General features: G+C 40.4%; 1 protein-coding gene across 5 annotated transcripts in view; it reads left to right on the top strand.

Moving 5' to 3' along the window:
• The first annotated feature begins 2,405 nt into the window (after positions 1-2,405).
• Positions 2,406-25,094, top strand: part of samd12 (sterile alpha motif domain containing 12) — a 146,291-nt gene continuing 123,602 nt past the window's right edge. Inside the window, exons 1-3 of one of the 5 annotated variants that reach the window (XM_034210424.1) lie at positions 2,406-2,475; positions 2,917-3,090; positions 3,568-3,755. In XM_034210424.1, the coding sequence (XP_034066315.1) occupies positions 3,695-3,755 (61 nt within the window). In that variant the 5' untranslated portion in view covers positions 2,406-2,475; positions 2,917-3,090; positions 3,568-3,694. Of the gene's footprint in view, positions 2,476-2,916; positions 3,091-3,231; positions 3,255-3,567; positions 3,756-25,094 lie in introns of those variants that run through there. The other 4 variants (XM_034210425.1, XM_034210428.1, XM_034210426.1 and 1 more) reach the window with 4 other exon arrangements.

Below are 25,094 nucleotides of genomic sequence, written 5' to 3' on the forward strand. Positions count from 1 at the left end.
AAATCAAGCCACTTCTGCGAAGTTTGATGAGGGAATTCTTTTTTGTTGCCATTAGTTCTTCGTGAGATTGATTCTGTTGGACTCAGTACTAGTGAAACTACCCCCACAAGTACTATGAAGTACTTACTGTGTACTTTTCCAACAATCCTCTGTTAATGTCCCCTCCTGAGAACCAGAATGCATGTTTCTCTGCTATTTTGAATAAGCGTTAAAAAACCTTTCTTCATGAGACTGATATTGTTGGACAGAGTATTTTAAGAGGATATGGTATACATGATATCAGCAATATTTCCATTCAGTACTCCGGCAGCAGTATTTTTACACCTTGGAAAGTCTATAGAGACTGGCCTGGATAGCTGGTCTATCCTTCAGCACACTGACACACTCTGTCACTCTGGTTGGCTTCTTATGAAGCTGCTGTCTTTTAATATATAAGTATTCCTCTGCCGCTAGTTCATTCCTCTCAGATTCTTCAGTCTCATCAGCCTCATCCTTCCATCAGTCCCAGTCAACGCCTCCAGCACACTTCCAGTCTCTGACTCCATATGATATTGTCCTGATGCTGTAAGGGTGATGCCCCATGATCACAAAATGACCCCTCTAAAGTCTGAGTGCCAAGGACCTCATATTATGTCTGTCATTAATGTTACATCACCCATTATAACAATTTGCTTTCCTTTTTCTCTTCTCTTAACTGAATAGTCCTGTCTTTAAGTATAATACAATGTAAAGTCCTTTTCTTGCACCATTTTAAGCCTTCAAAACAGGTATTTTTACTGTATGTGTTTGGAGAAATAACACAATCAATGGCCCAGAATTGTTTATAAACTATGAATCTTGTGGTGCTTGAAGAAATACACACTGGCTAAGCAGGCCAGGTTATATGCCTTTTTTTGGAGCCCTTTTTTGCAATATTTATTAAAATGTCACTAGTTATTTAAACAAACCACTATATGAGGATAATACAAGCAACCATAAAATACCCAGAGCCATGGAAGCCCATGAAGAATTTATCCTTTCACAAATCTTTTCAACTGCTGTAAATTAGGGCACTCTCTGTGCAGAACATTTCAAATATTCTTAATTTGCAGTATTTTTTTGAAAAAGTGTTCAGAAAGACTACACAAATTATAGGCTATATATATATATATAATATCAATATTTTTAAGTAACCAAAGTCAATTTAAATAGCGGGCAAACATGGGTTAATTGCCATGCATCTGGTGTTTCATATAGTTTACGTTCAATTTCAACTATTTTAGGCAGAAAAACGTATTGACTAAAACTTTTTTAATAATTTACTATAATTTCGAAAGGTTTTTGTGAGAAATCATTTCAAAAGTAAATTTCATTTTATATTTAAATTTGAAATGTTTGCACACAACATTATTAATTTATACATTTTTATGATTTAAATTTTTTTTTTGAATCAATTTATTTTATTGTATTTCCTTGAGGCTGGGGAAGATATCCAGCATATAGTTCAACATGCAAATGTTCTAATGCAAGTAAGTATAAATATAACATGGAATAGGAAATAAAATACGTTTCATAGGAGGATGTGGATTTATTTTTCTCTCACCTTGTAATTACACAATCAAACCATCTATAATTTAGATATGGCCTTCACTCACAAAATATTTTTTGTTGAATTTGACACATTTTTCGAAGCTCTATTGACTGACATACATGAACTAGCGGCAGAGGAATATTTATATATCAAAAGACAGCAGCTTCATAAGAAGCCAACCAGAGTGACAGTGTGTCAGTGTGCTGCAGGATAGACCAGCTATCCAGGCTATAGACTCTAAAGACTTTCCAAGGTGTAAAATGCTGCCGCCGGAGTAGGCTACTGACTGGAAATATTGCTGATATCAAGTCTACCATCCTCTTAAAAATACTCAGTCCAACAATATCAGTCTCATGAAGAAAGGTTTTTTAACGCTTATTAAAAATAGCATTCTGGTTCTCAGGAGGGAACATTGACAGAGATTACTCACAAAGTACACAGTACATTTTTATTTCTGGTAGAAGTCAAACTAGAACCGAGTCCAACAGTGTCAGTTTCCTTAAGAACTTGTGGTAACAAATATGTGTATCACTCATTGAATATAGCAGGAACAATGAAGAGCAGCTGATTTGAAAAAAACAAACTCGAGAGGCGGCTGAGTGACCGCAGTGCAGAACCGCTGTAAGCTGTATAGTTTAAATCTCCTAACAATGTTGTCCATTTTAGACAGAGGCTTATTATATTTACAGCCCTTAATAACATCCATTTTCTGGGCTCAATATGTGTCTTGGCCGTTTTCGTTGTGATCGCTAAATTCCCCTTGTTTATAATAATCACCGGTCCTTCAGCAGGATACTGTAGTGATTCAAAGTGTGATTTTAGCAAACGAGTGCTTTTGTTTTGAAATCACTTCGGTGAGTTTCGCCCCGCCTCTCGCTCCAAGGACCATTTGACCATTTAGTAAGGTAAGAAGCATAAAGCAAAAACGACTCAGACGCTCTTCCGTTTACGTGTTTAATAAAGAAAAATAATTGTACGGTAGATACACGGATTTGCACAAACACAGTGTCTTCTATAGCTCTTATTTTCCAAGATGTTGAACTATAACATTAAGTGGTAGTTTTCTTACACTGTCTGGCTAGAATATGATCCAGATCTGGTGATATTCTGGTTTCTATATTTCGGCTGGTTTCTCAAATAACCTGCTTAAATTAGCCTACTAGATGTATCAAAACGGCGTTCATGTTCATGCTATTTGCTTGCCTTTTGCTCACATAGAGACATTTTGTGTGCTTTATTGTGAGGATTTTCCATTAGTGTGTCTTTGTGTGAGGGATACAGAAAGATGTGCTTCCAAACTGTTCTGCCTTCAAAACTGATGAAGCTTGCTTTCCCTCAAATCCCAGAAAGCGCTGCGCCTCCACTTCCCAGGATGCTTTGAGGCGCGGCGGCGGCGGCTGCAGCTGTGTGCGCTCCGGCTTGCCCGCAGCAAAGTGATGATAACACGCCAAACAAGGTACAATGCGAGAGCGTTCACTTTGATATTTCTCTGTGGAGTAGCAGCGCTATGGCTGTCGAAGGTAAGACTGCTTCACCTTGTCCTGCCTACGACACCACTTCCGTTTTGTGTTCGTTTGAAACAGACAAACAGGTGTAGTTATCGTGATAATTAGCAGCTGTTTTACGGTGTAACACGGCTCAACACAGACACCGTAGGTTCACCTGTGCTGACGCCTGTGTTTAGGTGATGTTGCAGCCGCATTACGAACACTGTCTTCTCCTTTTATTACACTGTACAATGAAATGATACACCGCTGGTATTCACTCTAATGGCGCACCATAACACCTAGTGTTAACGCGCAGCCTCTTTCTTTTATATTGTTACTGAGTGTGTGCGCGCTGGTCGTAAGTGTTGGAGACAAACACCAATGGTTAACAGGTCTGTGACCGAGGAGCGTGCACTACTTTAGCATAATAATCTCTGGCCGCGCCGTGCACACTGTTCTCTGGAAGATACTGAAGCCCCTGGAGCCTCTTTATGATCATTTGTCTTATAGATAATAATCGTGCGCTCAGCTTGTTCCACCACAAGACCAGTCCGGTTGAGGCTGCTCCTCTGGCGTGGTGTGCCCGTGATGGTCAGTAACTCGCTCCAGACAGTAGAGGTGGGAAAAGTGACTCGGGATGCTCGGTCAATCTCCTCACCTTATCGGGGGCATCTTGTGGATCAAGAATCCAATGAGAGGTATGTTGGAATGGGTGTCAAATGCATGGAGGGGGACTTTAGCTCTCAAAAGGTTTTCCAGTCCAGTGTGTTTGCCCATGCAGGTATGACACTGTGGCACTCCTGCATTCCCTAAAGCAGGTTATTCATCTCTGACTGCCATGACAGGACTTTTTAATACACATTTCACACATTGTTGGATGCTGTTTGACCTGAACCTGGTCCTGAGATGTAGAATAGTGAGCTGTCTTGTTGTTTGCCAGGAGATTTTTATGTTCTGGAGATAAGTTCTGGAGATAAGATATTGTTCTGCAGTAAGCAGAACAATATGGTTGCATCACTTGTATTTTCCCCCTTTGAGGACCCAAAAATAGACTTGTGAAAGTGCTTAACTCCGGTTTGCTTATTTTTATTCCAGGGTCCCTCCCTCATCATGATCAATATTTGATCTGAGAACCACTTGAAAGCCTCACAATCTCCCCTGGAGGTCTGATGTGTTTAGCTTGTTTGTAGTCTTGATTTACAGGTCTAGAAGAGATTGCCACCTGTTTCAAAGCTGGAAGTGGTCTATAATGAAATACAGCGAGCACAACAGCAGCAGTAGCTATAAAACTGCCATCCTTCAGCAGCATTTCCCTCTGTATAGTTTCATTAATGCGTCTCTTGAGAATCTTCTTTCAAAGCAGTAAAGAGGAAGGCAGGTGCTGAGGCTGCCTGCAGATGCACATTTTGTTTGTTTTGATGTCTTCGTCCCTTTCTTGTCTTTATACCGAGGCTAACACCGTTGAATAGACACAGTGGCTTAGTATTTTAACAGTATTTGTTTTGGACATAGTAACTGTTAATGAACACTTGATTGTCGACAACCACATAACCACATGGTACAGCTGTTTTCGTCTTTATCTCACTATTTTAGATAAATTCACAGCCATTGCTGTAACATAGGCCTACAACTAACTGTTATCTTGATTAACCATTCATTTGACGGATATTTGTCTCTATTAATTGCTTGGTCAGAAAATTGTTAAAAATGTCTACCCCACGTTTTTTTTGTTGTCAAAAGACCAAGCATTTTGACTCTATTATGATGGCGAAAAGCAGGAAACTTCTTATTTGAGAAGCTGAAATCGCTGTGTTCCGACATTTTTCGATTAAAAAAAACTAACCTTAAAGGTGGGGCTCAGAATCGAGCCTTGGGGAACCCCACAGGTAAGAGGGGCTTTAGCAGAGGAGAAGGTACCTAGCTGCACTGAGAAGCTACAGTCTGTCAGGTAGGACCTGAATCATGCAAGTGCGTGATGCCTGCGGACTGTTCAAGCCGTGACAACAGGATGCTATGGTCTGCAGTGTCAAAGGCAGCTGTCAGGTCTAACGGCACCAAGACAGCTGGGCTACCTGAGTCGGCAGCTAGGAGCAGATCATTAAAAACTCTTAAAAAGGCTGTTTCAGTGCTGTGCATGGGTTTGAAGTCAGACTGAAACTTTTCATGGATGCCATGCGTGGTTAAGAACGACTGTAGCTGGACATAGACTACTCGCTCCAGGGCTTTAGGTAAAAAAGGTAGCTGGGAGATAGGCTTACAATTTGCGAGAATGGAGGGGTCTAAAGTTACTAAGCGCATTGACTGAAGTATGTATCTTCAGGTACTTGAACTCTACTTGAGTGTTTCCATTGTCTGCTACGTTTGACTTTTAAGCCACTACATTTCAGATAATTTTCTAGAAAGGAAAAATAATTATTCTAAAAAAACAATTCAACAGAATGTTTTTGGCTTGTAACCCTTCACAAAAACATTGTCTAGTCGTGGCCCCTTGTTGTATTTCAGATGTCTTTAGGCTGTTAGCAGCTCCACCAAAGAAACCATTCCCTCTAATTTGACATTGTGTCATCTAAATGACTATTCCACGCAGATTAAAGGTGGGGTAGGTCATTTTGGAGAAACCAGCTCGAGTGCGCTAGAATTTGAAAATACACAGCCGGAGAAAATCTGCCACTTCCTTACAGAGCCCCTCCTCCAACACACACAAACGCACACATGACCAATGAGGGCACGAGATAAGTTTGTGCACAGATGGAAGGCTGACAGGCAGATAGGCCATCCAGTTATTTTAGCCGGGCCGGCTCAAATGATTGGTCGTGCTTTTTACAGCGCTACGGCTTCCACAGATTACCTTTTTTTTTAATGGATTTTTTGTCAAAGCACTTAAGATATTCATTGCTATCTGGATGTTAAGAGCATTCCATGGAATATCACAAAAAGTGTATCTCAAGCCGGTTTCTCAAACTTACCTACCCCACCTTTTAAGGTGAAAATATCCAATATTTCACAAAAAAATAAAGATTCACTCCCAAGTACAAAAAAATGACCCCTTAGATTTAATGGCTGACCCTTTATGGTGGCCCTATACTGTAGTTCAGGTACCACTTGGCTACACTATTTGCTGTAACTGTATACAGCTGTTTAAACTATGTCTACTTCCAACAGCAAAATACTGCTTACTAGGGGTGTAACGGTTCACAAACATTTCGGTTCGGTACGTACCTCGGTTTTTAGGTCACGGTTCGGTTCGGTACGTTTTCGGTACAGCAGAAAAAATTATCACAAAACATAACGTATTTTTTTCAAATTATTATTAAACTGTGAATAATGTATTCACTCAAATAAATACAAAATATAATAAAATAAACATTAAGGTGCAGCATTTCGATGAACTGAAATAATCTGTATTTGAACTTTACTGTACTAGTACCGACTAGTACTCACAAAACATAAACTATTCGTTTTTGTTTTTTAATTATTATTAAACTGTGAATATTCACTCAAATAAATACAAAATATAATAAAATAAACATTAAGGTGCAGCTTTTCGATGAACTGAAATAATCTGTATTTGAACTGTACTGTACTAGTACCTAAGCAGCCAGTTTGGCATTATGACTTGCTTGTCATTGTATGTTCATGTTTTTTTAAAGAAAGATGAACTTGTCCACATTGCTTGCTGAAAGGGCAGATCTGCTGGCACCAACAATGTCTCCTGCTGTGGAGAACACCCTCTCTAGGGACAGAGGTAGCAGATACAGCCAGGTAGCGCTTTGCTAACATGGCAACATAAGGATATTTGGCGTTTGTAATAGCTTTGGCTCGGTCTGAACTTGTTGCGAGTGGTGGAGGCTTAAATGCTAGTGGGAGTTTGGTTTGCACTTCAGTCTTTTGGTACCGGTGATATTCACGTCCGGGTGATGCCTTTTCAAATGAGTGTGCAAGTTTGATGAATTGCCAGCCGCGTAACCAATGTTAGTTGAACAATGCCGACAAACAGCTTTGGTTCGGTCCACCTGTCTTTGTCCGTCATCCTTGTACGTAACTGCGAAACCAAAATGTTCCCAAACCGGAGACTTCAATGATGCTGGAGGATTTTCGAGGTCAACTTGATCTGCGTTCGCCATTTCGACAGTTCCTCAAATTACTGACTAAATTTGAACGCATCCCTCTGACCAGCTCTCATAGTATGCCTCTCGTCCAATGAAATGACTTGCTCGCTCTATGACGCGTTGAACCCAATGTGAGCAAATTACTCTGAATGCTGCGACGCAGCACCTGAGATTACTTCCAAGAAGTTGTTCACGTTCTCAATTTTTTGCGTTTAACGTTATAGTCGTTCGGTACACTTCGGTACACACGTGTACCGAACCGAAGGGCCCGTACCGAATAATTTCGGTACGTGTACCGTTACACCCCTACTGCTTACCCATGAATTAATCAGTATCTAATATTTAATCAAACACTTTTCAGTAAAACAAACCAGTATTTTAACTTTTTATACTTGGTGTCCATTTTGTTCTAATGGTAACTTCTACTTAATTTTCCTTATTCTTTTACATTTAATAGATTACATGATCAATTGATTTATTACAAGCCCGTTATATGCAGCTCTATTGAATTGGAATGTGTAAGCAATAGCATGTCATGTATAATCCAATTTTGGTTTTGTTTCTTTCCACTTCCCTCGAAGATAACACTCTGTTTGATCTCCATTTCTAAATTTGCCAGTTGGATTAAAAAAAAATCTCATATTCTTTTTTGTTCAGTTCTAATTAAATCTGGGTCTGTTTATTTGTCTTCTGTAATCAAAGCTCTCTCCGTGGATCGGACAAAGCTCCCTTTTAATTTAAGATGTGGCGTTCAAGAGAAACCGCAACAACTCTGCAGTGTCACTGTTCCACTGCTCTACCAACCCATCTAAGACAAGATAATATGGGTCACCCATTTAATAATTCACAACACATGAGAAGACAATAAGCTCTTTGAGAAACTAGCACTTTGAAGAGTGCGTCCCGCAATTTCCGCACTTAGCCGTGTTTGGCGAATTCAGACCACACGATACCACACATATCTGCAAAGCTCCACAACAAATAGTTCTACTTACACTCTAGAGAGATAATTAATCGGCCTCTATATAGTGTACAAAATTAATTGTAGCTGCTTTAGTTCACACTCCAACACTGTTATTGCTTCTTCGTGTGAGCATCTTATTTCGTGATTGTAAAAATTGCCTCTTCTTTTAAAGTCTGGCCTGGAAATGAAAGGCTTGGAGTGTGTGTTGTGCTGGTGTGTCAGAAACTGTGCTGCTCTCCCTGACACATTTCTTTCAACTGCAGGAGGTGTGAGACATGAGTCTTGGGGATTGTTACACCGTGTTGGACAGTGAATCTGATGCCATCTATGAGATGGTTGACATCATTATTTAGTGAAGGAGGATGGCTTGTTCTCACACTCTTTGTGTTTTTGTGTTTTGAAACCAAACTCATTACAGATGCAAACAGAAACAGCTTCATATCCCTTTTTTAATTGTTCTAATCAGGCACAGCAGTTGCACTACATACTTGAATCCCAGTGACAAGGCTTATTATCACCCTGCCTCATGTACAAACACAGTTGGAGACATTAAAACTCAAGTACTGTTGCCTCATAACAACCAATATGAATGACTTCATTACTGGTTCTATATTTAGCTCTAACCATATTGACTGATGCCCTGGTTTTCACGAAGTAAACATCTTTTAATAGCTGTTCTGAACGACAACACTGGACTGGAGGGCAAAGTCATTGGCTTATTCTCATGGAATCTCTTCTGGACTGCCAGAGTATTTTTCTTGGGTAATCTATGGTAGGGCTAACCCATACAGTGGTGGGGCTCAAGTCAGTATTTGCAATGTAATTACATACACGCTATATCGCCCCCCCTTGACAGTGAAACGCCACACTTGAGGTTTAGATTATTTCCCAGTCTCAATCAAAATAGAACTGTATGAAATAAAACGGCACATTTGTCTTGAAGTAAATAAAAAGGGATCACTGTGAACGTGACGTATGATAGTACATGATGAGGATACTGAATGGCGGTTCCGATTGATCTCAATCAGTAATGCATGACGTAGACCCAACGTTTCGTTGCTCTGATTGGCTGTAGGTCTATTCAAATTGCATTCGGAGGCATTATGATCTGACCGCAGCCGCGCTGATATTATAACGCCAGAGAATTTCCACACCTTTTTAGTGTATAAAACTCCCCCACTACTTAGACTATTCCTTGCACCCCTCTTCTAGCATAAGCCCGAATGGTCTCAACCATATTGCATCAGTAACGTGCACTTGTTGTTACAGCAGGATCAGTTTGTGTGTGGTGGACACGACACACAAATATATATTCGCAAGCCGTGTTCTCAACATTTAGCATTTTGCTTATTATTTAATTGAATTTGCTTACTTCAAGATCATTTTTCATGGTGGGGCTAAGGTGGGGCTAAGCCATTTCTCGGTATGGCTGTAGCCTACCCCAGCCATACGCTGGCGCCGCCACTGTGGACTGCATACCCATATGAAGTAGGGCTGTCCCGAATACCATTTTTTGGGCTCCGGATATTCGGTAGTAATCAGCAGCGTATATTCGGATATTTGGCCCGCGCGCGCGGGGGGTGCGTAGTAATCAGCAGTGAACCGCTTCAACACGTGAGTGAGAGTGACTCGTAGCCAGAATACCCAAAACAGGAAGCTGTTATACACTCTGGAAGCTATCATTAGCAGCTACTATGAAAACTCAGTTTTTGACGTAAAAATTGATTATCAATAATTTTTTCAAAGTGACAGACACATTGGATTAACCTATGGATTAACCTTCAGCCGCGTTTCTCGTTTTAATGCCATTGAACACAACTTTTGATCAGAATAACAGCAAAAGGTGAGCATATCTCAGTTTTTTGCTACATAAAGCTACGTCGTGTGTGGTCTGGTTTTGCTTCCCCTGTCACGAGTTCTGATCGCTCAGTGATGATACTTCAGTGTTTCCCCTAGGATGGAGTCATAGCAGCGGTGCTAAGGCACGTGGGCCCAGCATAATGTGAGCGCGGAGCGCGTGTAATTTTTTAGTGTGCGCGTGCGAAGTGCGCCCCGCCAATTTGTTTCTATGTGTCTGCCAGCACAAGAAAGGCTCTTGAGGCCTAGTACCAGGGCTGGTTCTAGCCAATTTGCTGCCCTAGGTGAGATTTTAGGCGAAATTTTATATATAAAGAATAAATAAAAAATCTCTACAAAAGACAAATACACTACAAAAACAGAAACTTATTGACATAGGTAATATACGTCAAAATGGCTTCAAATGTATTCAGTATTGTATGAACATGTTTTAATTGGGGGGTGGACGTCACATCCTCTAGGGGGGTCCGGGGGTATTGAACATTTTAAAGTAAAATGCTTCAATCTGGTGCACTTTGAGCACACAATTACTAGAGACCTGATCTAGGGGGTACAACTCTAAACACCCATATGAAAAAGATCGGTTTACATTTTAATAATCAAATAATATGAACACAACCAATAACCTACCATAGCCAATAACAAATAAATGTAACTTATTTTATTTTTGTTGTTCATTTATATCTTATTTTACCAGTTAACATTTATTTATTTATGCATATTTTTGTATCTCTCCAATTTTAAACGATATTTTTGGTTTACTGTCCTCATTGGAATGATTTCAAACCTGTTTTTATTTATCCTAATAATTATAAAGGAGTGCCTTGGTAAACACATATTTGTTTGAGACCCACTGAGATAACGTAGACTAAAATTAGCTATCTAAACACTCAGAGTCCTTACTCACTGAGCCTCTCAGTCTGACAGAAGAGCTCTCCTCCACTCTGGTTGTAGAAACATCTACTTCTTATATCCGTTAGCGCAGCTAGCACCACATTCTAATAACAACAGCGCCGGTACCGGTGCGCCCTCTCTCTCTCTCTCCCTTGCTCGCTCTCTCGCTCTCACACTCTCACTTTGGCTGTGAGCTGCGGGCGCCTGATAAGCCAACATCCCCCACTTTCATCACTTACAGCCAGTGGCGGACTGGCCATCGGGAGCCCGGTACCGAAGTGGGCCGGTCGGACCACTCGACGCGGCCCACTGCGCCACTCTTATCGGCCCACTTCGGTACAGGTGATATTGTAATCAGCTTAATGCTTGGCCCATGTATACGAGTGAACGTGGATCAGTTTATTTAGTGATCGGATACGATCGGAAAAACATTCCATGTAAATGGCGCTATTGATAGGTTGTCAAACTTGTCAATCTTATCTTGAAAGTAGGCGAATAGATTAACTGAAGGGGTTGGGCCGGGAGAGATGAGTCATCTCTTCCAATAGAGTGGCGAAGTCCCTCCCCTTCCGGTGGACCTCCCATCAGTCCACTCATCAGACAAGCTCCCTAGCTTCGTTTGATGATTGATCAGTAAGTTAGCTAGCGAAATTGAGAAAGACAAGATGGAGAACAGTAAAAAAAGAAAGGGTGGGGCCGAAAAAGCCAGAATGAAAAAACGAAAATTGCTACAGGAAGATGCTGGAACATTTTCGAAAATCACAGAGCTGTTTAGTAGAAGGGCTCCCGCTCCCAGTCGCAGTAATAAGGAGGAGAATGAGAAGGAAGATGATGAACCACAGACCCGGCATATAATGACAGCAGGTGCAGTGTGCAGGGCTGTGTTAATTTATGTTACTGTTAGCAATAGCATTAGTTGACTGAGAAAACTGTCATGAAAAAAGTTTAGCAATGTTACGACTAGTATAATATGCCCACGGCTGTGATTGACAACCTGGACAGCCAGTCAGAAGCTAGAATGCCAACCTAGAGAGCCAATCAGAACCTAGAACGGGCTGCAGGGCTGGCCAGACTATTATATTCTTCTCCACACTGAAATATGTGAAGAATCGACTGAGGACCACCCTGACCCAGGAGCATATGGAGGCATTCATGCTCATGTGCACAGAAAAGGAGATTCTGATGGCTCTGGACACTGATGGAGTGATTGACAGGGTCGCAGAGACAAGTGAGCTGCTGCGACACCTGCTGGTGATGTAAGTTAGAACAGTCTCTTTGTTTTGGGGTTTCTGAGAGGGTATGTGCCTGTTGTATTCCTTGAAGTTGGTTATTTAATACCGGACAAGTGCTCTCATAATGACTATTAGAATCATTTGTTGGTTAGACCACATGGCATTGATTGAATATCTGAGCTGCATGTGCATTGGCACTTCTTTTTGTTTACAGCCAGGCAAAGGCAACCATTTTTGACTATACCCATTTGCTGTACTTTGTCCTTAATCCCAATTGTACATTCACGTTACTGACTCCTACATATCCACTTTGACACACTTCACACATGACACGGACATTTTTAAGAAACCTTAAATAAAGGATTCATTTTGCACCTTACACCTGTTGTCCATCTCTTTTATGTTATGGCTTGACTCTGGGGAATCTAGCCATAACAGTATATGAGCATAGTAGATGTATAATTTATCTGTAGGCTACAAGGGTGGCCCGCATGCGTGGGCGGCGGCCCGGTATGTGGGCCGATGCGTTTGAACGTCCCGGGCTGAATTTGTGTCCCAGTCCGCCCCAGCTTACATCGCCCATCGTACAGGGCATTTTAATTATGAATGTTGTTACATCAAGGCCAAAAATTAGGATGAGCGCCAACGGTCAAAAATATTTGTTCCCCTCCCAGAGCTACCAGCGCAGCGCCCCCCAGTTCTGGCGCCCTAGGCGCTGCTAGTACATACAGTGGCAATGTCTCAAGATTTAGCAAAAATACACCTTTATTGAACATACAGTAACACAAATACTACAAATCCACATAACAAACAATCAAAAATGAAAAAGGGTCGCCACTTATTATTTTAATTGAAAAAAAAAAAAGTTACAACAAATTATTTTATATTTTTTGGGTACCTGGCTGGTGCCCCCTAGCAGCGTCACTATTTGTATATAGGGGAAACACTGCGTGCATTTCGTTTTTATTCACGGCATTCATTTTGTTATTCTACAGTATTGTTGTTTTATAGTTATTTGTTAATGTATACAACCCAATTTGTGTTCTTTGAAATTGAAAATATATTTTTTATATATTAGTCAAAACCCTCAAAGTACACCCTGTAGCGAGTAAAACTCTAACACAGAAAATACCTCCCCAAAACGCCTCGTTGGAGATACGTCATTGTCCATTTGATTCTTCCGGGTACGCATGATGTCATCCGTACCCGGAACGAAATGGACCAATCCGTGGAGCCGTTACGTTACGTCCGCGGAGCCGTTACGTTAAGCCCCCGCTGATTGGTCCAAATTGACCAATCCACGGACTTCCTCACACACTCAGTGCAAGCAGCTCTGCTGATTTCTCCTCCCGGGCTGCAGGCTGATAACAGACAGTTGGGATCGCGGCGAAATTCTCTCTGCAGACCCATTCTCACAGCGTTTATCAACCTTTTTCTTACTCAATATCAAGCCACACTTATTGTTTTTACTTCGGCTGTGACTTTGTGTGTGCTCAGGATGAGTTTGGCTGTGTATCGCTAAACAAGGAAATCACACCTCCACGGAGCTCAGCGCGATTCACAACGTCCCGACTGGTCCCGACCAATCGGAGCACACTGGGCTCACAGGGAGGGGGGGGGGGGCAAGAGCTGCAACGAGCCGTTTAGTGGAGAGAGTGAATACTGCTGAATACACATACTTTACAGAGATGCTGTATGCGAAACCAATGTGAGTTTGGAAAATTGCACAGTATAAATCTATTCTAGTAGACCTCAACAATGGAATTATGATCAGTGGAAATGGCCATGACATGGGACCTTTAAGTGTAATTTGGCTTGGCTTCCTATTTTTTATGGACATGCTTTTATTTTGAAGGAGAGTTAGCGCTGTTGACAGGAAGTTGTTGTTGCTATGGAATAGGGGTGTAAAGGTACCCGTACCGAAATTATTCGGTACTGGCCCTTCGGTTCGGTACACATGTGTACCGAACGAATATAACGTTACACGTAAAAAATTTAGAACGTGAACAACTTTTTGGAAGTAATCTCAGGTTTAGAGCAGCATTCAGAGTAATTTGCTCACATTGGGTTCAACGCGTCATAGAGCGACCAAGTCATTTCATTGGACGAGAGGCATACTATGAGAGCTGGTCACAGGGATGTGTTCAAATTTAGTCAGTAATTTGAGGAACTGTCGAAATGGCGAACGCAGATAAAGTTGAGCTCGAAAATCCTCCAGCATCATTGAAGTCTCCGGTTTGGGAACATTTTGGTTTTGCAGTTACGTACAAGGATGACGGACAAAGACAGGTGGACCGAACCAAAGCTGTTTGTCGGCATTGTTCAACTAAAATTAGTTACGCGGCTGGCAATACATCAAACTTGCACACTCATTTGAAAAGGCATCACTCGAACGTGAATATCACCGGCGGTACCAAAAGAAAAAAGACTGAAGTGCAAACCCAACTCCCACTAGCATTTAAGCACTCACAAAAAGTTCAGACCGAGCCAAAGCTATTACAAACGCCAAATATCCTTATGTTGCCTAGCGAGAGGGTGTTCTCCACAGCAGGAGACATTGTTAGTGCCAGCAGATCTACCCTTTCGGCAAGCAATATGGACAAGTTAATTTTTCTTTAAAAAAACATGAAAATACAATGACAAGCAAGTCATAATGTCAAACTGGCTGCTTAGGTACTAGTACAGTAAAGTTCAAATACAGATTATTTCAGTCCATCGAAATGCTGCACCTTAATGTTTATTTTATTATATTTTGTATTTATTTGAGTGAATATTCACAGTTTAATAATAATTAAAACCCCAAAACTAATAGTTTATGTTTTGTGATAATTTTTTCTGCTGTACCGAAAACGTACCGAACCGTGACCTAAAAACCGAGGTACATACCGAACCGAAATGTTTGTGAACCATTACACCCCTACTATGGAATCAACGTGATGGATATTAAAGGAGAAAAGTCATATCTTCATATAAAGACGGAGAAAGTAAACGATACAGTTTATGGTTAAGTGTTAGCACCCCCCGAAGAGGCACAAGCTCTTACGTTGATATTGGAGTTTTCAATCAATTCAATTTGGCAGCCGCAGTGCAAAAACGAATAAAATAAATACGAATATCCGAATAACGAAATTAAAACCCGAATAGTACTCCAACGAACGAATATTCGGATATTCGGGTACAGCCCTAATATGAAGAGTGACGGCAATAGCTGTCTTAAAACATTTTCCACATTTTATATTCCCCACACAGCTGGCTAATGCTGCATCAAACCTCTCCTAATACTCTCTGAACCAACGCAAATTGGCTATGAAACATAGACGATTGTGCAGACCTCCTTAATGACTGCATTAAGTGGTTAGTAATGTCAGATTATCTGTTTTTGCGAAGTAACGAATATGGCCCTTTTGTCACAAAGCTGCGTTGAGCAATAGCATTGTGTCAAAGAAGTCCTCATCGGTCAAACAACCATGTTGGCATAGAAGGGGTACCAAAGGCAAGTCAAACCATGACATTTCTTTCCACTGCACAATCCAAAGCCATCTGGAATTGCAATTGGTTAAACAAACAATGCAATTGGCATGAAAAGTGTAGCATAATGTTAGTTCCACTCTTTTCTTCAAGAACATCAGGAGGACAGAAGAGCAACATATTGCTGCTGTGATGTTGAAAGTCCATAGTTGCTTCTAAGGAGTATACTTTTTCTATCTGTACTGTACCCACCTACTCGCACTTACACAGCCCAATTTGTATAACCTATTTTGTACTTGCTACAGTTAGCCGTATGGAGACAAACAGGACATGAAAGGCCTCTGGTAAAAGTAATCATGTGGTTATATGGTATACATCGTAACCACTTGGTCACCAGCACAGTCTTATTTTTAGTTTGAATGAATGCTTATGTCATTATAATATTACATAAGGCTAGTTATAAAAGGCTACATGACCTTAGGGCAGTAATAAAGAGTTTGATATACAGTAGGGGCATATGAACATGTGACGAAAGCTTGTGTCTATACATTTAGATACATGCATATGTAAGAAAGACTGGACCCCGTGTCCTGCCTCAGCAGACACTGTTTACCCCCTTGGCACAAGTTGTTCATTTCAGTCCTCTGTACCTCTGTGCGTCAAAGCTCCTTAATATGTCCTGCCCTGCTCTGCCTGCCTATGCACCCATTCAGAATACTCATCCTAAATCCATCCAGGGGATCTAGCCAAGAAATAGAATTAGTGAAGTAAACATGTTTATTTAACTCGGTGGAACAGGATTACATTTTAGTCAGGCTAATCGCTGAGGGAGCATCTTGCCGACCTTACTCAGCAGGAGGGGGATTAAGATGACAGAAGATGTAGCAAATGTCATGGGAGAGCCGTGTTGTGTAATCATCCCTTGGGTCAGGGGTGGACTGGCCATTGGGAATACCGGGAGTTTTCCCGGTGGGCCGGTACCGAAGTGGGCCGGTCGGACAATTCACTAGCACCCCCGTTGACAATTGACTAGCGGTACCGAGTTGGGCCGGTCGGCCGGTCAAGTTTCCCAGGCTGATTTTTAGTCCCAGTCCGCCCCTGCCTTGGGTGGACCTACAGCCGTCTTTGATGCACCATACTAAAGTGCTGCTGAGTGGAATTCTGAATGAGTGCTAAGCAGAGAATACAAATAGAAAATATTGATAGAAAAAGTGGTATAGGACACACACTTGTCCTGTAGCAATGTCAGCATGCCCATATAAGAATTAATCAACAGACTTAGAGAGACCTGCACCCCCACCCTATACCTGATGAAGCTCTGTCTGCAAGTCTGAAACTAACTCATTACAGTTCTATGGGATCTGTCTCAGGCCTGAATGCTTTAGCTGGCTCAGGTTGTATCACCGTCTCTGTGACAGTCAGCTGGAGAGAAAACAAGAGAAGGTTAAGCAAATAGTCTGGTGCTATAATGGATAACCTCAACAGGGTCTTTGTTTTCAAGCAACTCTTAGTTTAACCAGATCTAGCGGGAATGGATGCCAGTGAAATACCCAAAAAGCTGACACCAAGGCTACAAATCTTGGCCCTCGTGCAAAAGGTGCATTTCATCTATTGTTGAGATTACAACAAAAGTAAACTTTTGTCACTGTTTTATATGTTTACCATGAAGTACCAAAGTTGGCCTGTTATACTACAAAATATATATAGATTATTCATATTTCAATATGTGCATTTCTGCTGGGTTTCCATGTATTCTATGCAGTGTTGGGCAAGTTACTTCCAAAATGTAATACATTACATATGACTTATTACTGTATTTTTTAAGTAATAAGTTACATTACAATATTACTGTCTCTGAAATGTAATGAGTTACACTACTTTTGAGTTACTTTCACCAAAATAACCGCAAAATAATGGCTAGGTATTTTAAATGCTAAAATGTAGTTTAGTGCAGCAACTGTGTCGGCCCTTAAGGCTACTAACAACTTTTATTACAAGGCTTAGTTGAATACTCGATTCTGATTGGTATATTCCGTTGCTAAGGATGATCAAGAGGGTAAAATACGGAGCGCTGGACGTCAGATAAATGAACAGAAGAAGACAGACAAGAAGTAAACACGAACAGAAACACGGTATGGGCTCTGAAGTGTTTACGGACTTGTTAGTGGATCAGAAACTGTGAACAGATTTGGACAGTGCTGCCGTACAGTTGTTGTTGTTGTCGCAGTACCAGCTGTTGGTGCACCGTGGAACAGAGTTTTTGTTTTTCTTAGCGGAAGAAATATGATAACCCTAACCCTAAGTCAATAAAATCATTTCAATTAATATTGGGAGTCGATTCCTTCGTTTGTTTAGTATCTGGCCATGTAATAAGCGGGATAATGTGCAGCGACTTGGTCATTATGGGGAAAAGAACACCCTTCAGGCTCATCAAGATCAGCCTGACTGATTACGTAAACACCAGGCTTACTAATCTATCGTCACACATTTTCTCAGGTGCCGGAATGTCTCGCGATGTTAGTGAATTCTTAAAAAACAAAACACCATTTCATTTTGGGTTAAAATTAGTTGTAACTGCGTTATTGAGAATTGTAACGGGTAGTATATTACCCAAATTTCATTAGTAATGAGTTGCATTACTCCATTACAGCAAAAAGTAATACATTACTGTAACTCTGTTACTTTTGTAACGCGTTACACCCAACACTGCTTCTATGATCTTGAAGTGACATTTAACAACCTATTAATGTGTCATACCCACTTAACAGGAAGAAACTCATCTAACTGACGATATGAACAATTTTTACCTAAACAAAACACAAGTCTAACGCCAAGCGTCTGAATTGGCACCAAGCGAAAGGATGCTAATGCACTTAGCACATAACTCACGGTAGCAATATTTTATACTTCATCGGATCTGCACAGACTATATACCATATGAAAGTTGAGATTCCACAGATTCCAATGGTATAAGTATCATCACTGTGCGACCAAAACTCACGGCAGCGAAGGCAAGCAAAGAGTAGACAACACACAACTTCACTTTACGGAGCCAAAAATGGCAAATACGTCTTACCTTTGCAGTTTTCTGATGTGTTCAAGGGCATTAAAACGCATATTAACGCTGCTGAAGGTTAATTCAATGTCTCTGTGTCACTTTGAAATGATTACTGATAATCCATCATAACATTTATGTCAATAAACTGAGTTTTCATATGGAAGAGAGCTTCCGGTTTCGGACATGCTGGCTGCGCATCACTCTCATTCACCAATGGTGATGTTTAGATGGATTTAGGAACTCCCCCTCGATTTTATTGGCTCTAACGGTTCAAAAGAGGTGTCAATCACCAAAATCAACCGATGGGTTCCAGAGATATGGCAAATATCCAAAGGACCCCAGAGGTGGGTTTTCTTTTCTAAACCTCTCTAAAAAGGTCAAATTTAACTTATTTTGCATCAATCTTACAGGGTACTTATTATATCCCATCATTCAAGGGTGGTTTTCAAGTAATGTTTGGACGGAAACTATAATTTACTTTTTTTTCACTATGTTCAATCTGAATTTACTTTAAAAGAAAAACATCTATATTGATTCTGACTCTTCTACATCCAACTCACAGGTGTATCATTGCTTTGAGAAAAAAGATTATTAATGTACCCCTTTTTAGAAGTGAAAATAATATTCATTTGTTCTGGTAATGTCATTTTCCAGCCTGAAACCTGAAAAACAGGTTTAGGGCTTAACAGGTTAAACTAGAACTCATCCTTGAATTGGACACTAACTGTAAGCCCATCCATACCTTACAGAGGGGCAAGTTAAAGGATTGTGTTATTTAATAAGTGAATTCTTAAGATTTAACAATGTGAGCTTGCATAGCCAAGAATACTGACTACAGCCCAGTGGAGAAGATTGATTAAATTGAAATGCATCTTGCAAATTGTAGTTATTTTCATATTTATGTCACATCTGCACTCAGACTTAGTGTTAAAGTGTCACCTGATTGTGATTCTTTATACTACGGCCCAATTAATTTGAATTGTAAACCAATTTTTAACTTGACTCACTTGCACAAATTGAAGCAGATTCACAGTGCTCAAAGAGAGAAAGTGTGGATTTTCCGCAGATTAGCTGAGGCAAAACAACGAGAGGAGTGTTGCTTTGTTTTGTCTTTATTTTTCCATCAAAATCCTCTGCAGCATCCAATCTCTATTTATGTATTTATTTATTAGGTATGGGTATCATCTGAAATGTATCGATTCCGATTCTGCTTATCGATTCCGGTTCTTATCGATTCCCCATTTCGATTCCAAAATTATAAAATAATTAGGTCAAATGTTTAGATAACAATAATATCTTTATTCTTTTAAGCTTTAACTGACATCTTTACAAATAAAAAAAATACATGCAATACAAATGTATTACACAATAGCTGTGCTTTATTTTAACTGAGCTATGCCTGTGGCAAGCTATTAACTTGCCACAGGCATTGCACTGTGCCTTGTCGTTTTCTTTTTTAGTGTAGTGGAGCCACACTTTAGAGCGTTTACCACGATCCATCTTTGGTGTTATTAAGTGACTGAGCTCGTGAACTGTCTACGGGAGGGCGGGGGGAGCCTCGCTGCGGGGAAACTGTGGACCTCTGTCGCCTGTCAGTGCAACTTACATGATGCTGTTAAAAAAAATTAAGGGAGGTGCCGGTCTGTGATTCTCCAGAACACACAGATGGCCGCCCCTGTATTCCACCGTCCCTGCGGCGCAGGCGGACGCGCCGCGGCGCAGACGGACCCCGGTGAAACCGTTAAGCAGAACCGAAATTGTGTATTTTCTATGGGTACCCGGTACCCAGCATTTTCTTATCGGTTCTCATCTGGAACCGAGTTTCGGTTCCCAACCCTATTATTTATACAGCACTGCTTTATTTTAAAAGCAATGTAACCTGGTTGACGGCATCGGTCCATGGTCGGTGTCACTAAACAGGGCACGACAAAATATTCTGTACACGGTATTTTCATCAACCTTCATGACGTATGAGCATAAGGGAAATTAGACCCAGGGGAAGATATAAATATCTGTGAATTTTCCAGCCATTCATCGATCACTTCTCAGCCTTTTGTGCGCCTCTCTTCTCTCACAAAAGACGACCTTTGAGCCTTTTGTGAAATATTCTGCATCATTTGGCACCCCGTTGTGTGGAGTGCAGAAACTTGGCGGTGCTTCAGCTCCGGTCCCTGATGACCGTGAGGTTCTCAGGGCTCTGATCTTGCTGACTGATTGAAGCTGCAGATCTGAGGCAGGTTGTGTCAGCGCGTGGGCTCAGATGGAGAAAGTCATTGTCAGGTGAAGACAGTTGTTACGAGGCATGGTGTGGCAGGACTGCAGAGTTTATTCTTATAGCTTCTTTTAGGCTGTATGTTGTTTCAGACAATGATGCTTGAGGAAATGTGCACAAATGCTGTGTTAGTTGTGCTGTTTAAATGTAAGGCATGTCAAGTCGGGATGTCAAATCTCATTAAAAGTCTTGTGCACCACAATCGCAGTGCTTTACACTGTCTGAAAAGGAAATAACTTGTAGACCAAAACGAATAATTTGTAATTGTTCCATTGCATATGTTTGGAGGGATGGCTTCAGCAGAGCTTATTACAACACCACTAGTTATATCAGCACTTAAAGAAAAAACAATCTAGAAAGGTCCAATAAGCATAAAACGGCAACAAAACAGCAACATCTCTTCGGTTTAGTTTTTCGGTAAATTACAAAAAGGTCAGGTTTTTTTTTTTAACATAAAAGCATTATTGACAAGTCAAGGTCCTGTAGTAATCACTATAGTCACTATACAGTATAGTAGTCTTTATAAAATTCATATTGAGTGTTTCATCTGCCGTTTTTGAGATACTGGGATTCAAATGCCCGACTTGGAGGTCCAAAAGTTGCAACAAAAGTAGAGTTTACTGTGTTGATGGTCAAAACCAAAAACATGGTTCAGCAGCAGAGAGGCACCCAGAATGAAAAGGGCAAAGACGAGCAAAAGGTCACGATTAACAAGTGATGCAGAGGCTAGAATGTAAAAGCTGAGACACAGACAATCTGGCAGGCAAACAAAGGTTGAATCCAGATTTCTCACCTGCAGACTAATTGACTTAATAAGATACATTTTATGAAAACATGCTTCTTTCAATTTTATTTTACATTTTATAGACGTGATGGTTTAAAAGTGCACATACAAAATGTACCTACACGGTTAAAATGTCAAATAAGAGAGGTTTTATTCACTTACATGAATTGTTCAATACAAGTCTGGCTAGCATTAGCTGCCTTTAGAAGCCTTATTAAAGAGAAATATCTCTGTTGTTCGATACAAATTGCCTCTATACAACATTATTATGAACCATGTGAAAATAGACTTCTAGGAAGATGCAGATGGACCAAACACTTGTAGTCTCTTGTGAGGTAGATTTTTTTTTTTAGGGATAAGGGTTACTAGTTAAATAGAAGAACATAGGCATCTTTTTTTTTTTTACTGTATTTACTGTGTTGTACCTGCACTGTAAAAACATGCATGTGACATCAAATAAAGAACATTCAATTGTGACAGTAAGTCTGTAGTTGTTGTTGCAGTTAAAGTTAATAATGCAAACCTTGTATCAGGTTCAAAGTAACATTATCCTCAACATTCTACTTAATCTACAATATTCCCTGTTGTTGGGCAGAATTAAGGCTTGTGTCTCTTATCAGAGGTCTATAAATGTTACTCGGCACTAAAATAAGACAATCTATTTTTGTTTTGCTTTTACTGTGTGCCTTTGAAGCCAGGCGTGTTAAAAGCTTTATTCCGGGGAAACATGCTTCACAGTGAATATACAGTTATATTTAGCTCGTATGCATTTGTGCTGTAAAGTGGGTCATTCCTCTCCCTCTTCTTCTTTCTGGCTCCATCTCACAAACTATTTTCTTCCCCTCCCTTTCTCATTTCCATACCTCCCTACCACTTTTTTTTTTCTTCATCCTCTTTTTTTTTAGTCCTCCCTTGCTCTCTGCAGCTGAGAAATGTTCAAAGCTCAGCACATTTGCGCCTGCTTGACACGGGACCAACCAATCACGGCTGATCGAGCCTCTGGGTTTCAGAGAGCAGTCTTTGAAGTTTGAGCACAGTTAACTTCTGATAGGATGTCAGGGTGAATTAAGAGCCCCACGAGGAGTCTCTCTGGCTGGATAACTTGTTACATGACTTCACTTTGTAAGTTAGCAATGAAGTCAGTCCTCTGCGTCCCTACAGTAGACAAATGAGCTATCCTAATAAGCCTATAATACAAATAATTGTGTATATAACAATGTCAGAAGGTGTCGATTTAGGGTTTTAGGTAAGCATATCTTTTTACCACGGAGTCATCCCCTAATTGTGCAGTTTTTTTTCTAAGTGTCCTTTCTCAGTCAGTTCAGCCTGATGAGATTCTTCTGTAGGCTATGTATGCAATAATGAGTGCACTTAAGCCAGTAATCCTGAAAGGAACTTGATATGAATTCATCCAGATGTCATGTCTTGTTAGTAAGGGTTCATTACTGTACGTATATTACCAGGCTACTATTATGCAACTCCAGTATTCAACCCTTATTGGCCCAGACTAAAAGCTAAGCCTTTCCCGACTTAGCCTCAGTATTTATTGTACCGGCATGACTTGTAAATTAACCCTTTGATTTACAGTAAAACTCGGCAAGAAAAGGAATACGTGTATTTGGAAAAAATACATAAACTTCTCCTTTTGATTTACTAGAATACTAGACGTTTTACAATCATTTTAGAGTCATATAAAACTAAATCGTTTTGATTCCAGTCTCTAAAACGTGAACATGTACAATGTTGACGGTTGGTAAAGGGGAGGAAAATAAAGACATTAATTTGGCATCAATTAATTAAATTAGGGATTTATCTATTTTGTGATTACCCTTTTTTGACTAAACGGTTAATCGATTAATATATCGAATGCATGAGTTAAAAGGCCAAATGTCCTTTGGCAATGTTGACAAAACAGGTGAATCATTTGTGTGATTCATTGCAATATTTGATCGGTCCTTCTTACTATGCCCATGCTAGACCATTATATACAGTATACTGGCTACACAAGTCTTGTCAACCTGCTGACTAACACCATTTTTTCCCTCCGACTATTATGTACTTTTGGCCCACTAATGGAACATTTAGTGTCAACAAATGTAACACATTCTGTGCTTTTAGCAATCACAGAGCTGACCCACTGATTCACTGCTGTGAACGATACCTGAGATCACCTGGGCCTCATGAATCAAACCGCAGAGCCTCGTGAATTTTAAAAGCCATAACTCTATTAATGTCTCCTGGTTCCTTCAGGGTAACACACTGATGCCCTACTTATCTCAGTGTTTGAAACAGAGACACCTAAACCCTGTGAGGCTAGAAGAGGAATACCTAGTTCACTTACATCACCACACACTCTCATTCCGCTAAAGGCAGAAACACCCATTCTATCTGACACCTCAACTGCAGGTTGCTGCAACATGATGTTGAAGCACTGCCTAAACAAAGAAGCACTTGCATTTTACAGAGCCTTTCTCTCCGAGCACAACGTATTGTTAACCAGTTTAATTCTGTAGCTCCGCTTTTACACAAGGACTTTTCTCCGACAAAGACTATTGGTGAAGGTGCCATTGAGCCGCACAATTAAATCTTTATTGCTCCAATGAAGCTGTGCATAACAAGAAGGCGGTTAATGGCAGATTTTGGTGTTAATAAAAAGTTTAAATGAAGTAAAAATACTAAATGTACCCCTGTAGAGCTTATATAATAGAATTACCATCACAAAACATTTTTTAAGGATTTTTAGGGCTCTGTATATGGTACATTTTTCTAGCTTTTCAGAATCGAAGATGTTTTACAAAATCTTTTTTTTTCATTCAAGCAAATGTAACCATTTCTCCAATGTTAAATCTTCTTAACCAAAGCAGCTTTAAATCAGCTTTAGCCATAATAAGCTGTAACATAAGCAATATTCTGACAGGAATGATGTCATTGAGGTTTAATTTAGCAAGATTTTAAATGCCAGCTTTTTGCACACACTTTATACAACTCATTGATATTCACATATACTGTAAAAACAAATTGAGTTTCATACCCAGCGTTAATCATACGAGTGGGGTCCTCTCCAAAGTGTGTGCTCTTTAGTGAATTAATCACAAGACCAGGGCTTGGAAAAAGAATCAGCATGAGAGAATAGATCCTCTATACATCTTCCTCCTGAATTTAATCTCAAACCCTTCCTAAAATCCCATACTGCAGGCGACGTCCTTCTCTCTGTCTCTCTACCCATCAAAGATATTCTAATTATTACTTTAGTAAGCGTGTAACAAGGATCTGACAATGTCTTCTGTCCTCAACTGATGGAGACACTCTTTCCTCAGGGCAACACCCTCTCCTCACCCATTCACACACTCTCAGCACATTTCTCTCCTCCTTTAGAGAGCAGGGGATGGACTCTTTTAA

The sequence above is a fragment of the Gymnodraco acuticeps genome, unplaced genomic scaffold (assembly GCF_902827175.1).
Source record: "Gymnodraco acuticeps unplaced genomic scaffold, fGymAcu1.1, whole genome shotgun sequence".
Lineage (NCBI taxonomy): Eukaryota > Metazoa > Chordata > Actinopteri > Perciformes > Bathydraconidae > Gymnodraco > Gymnodraco acuticeps.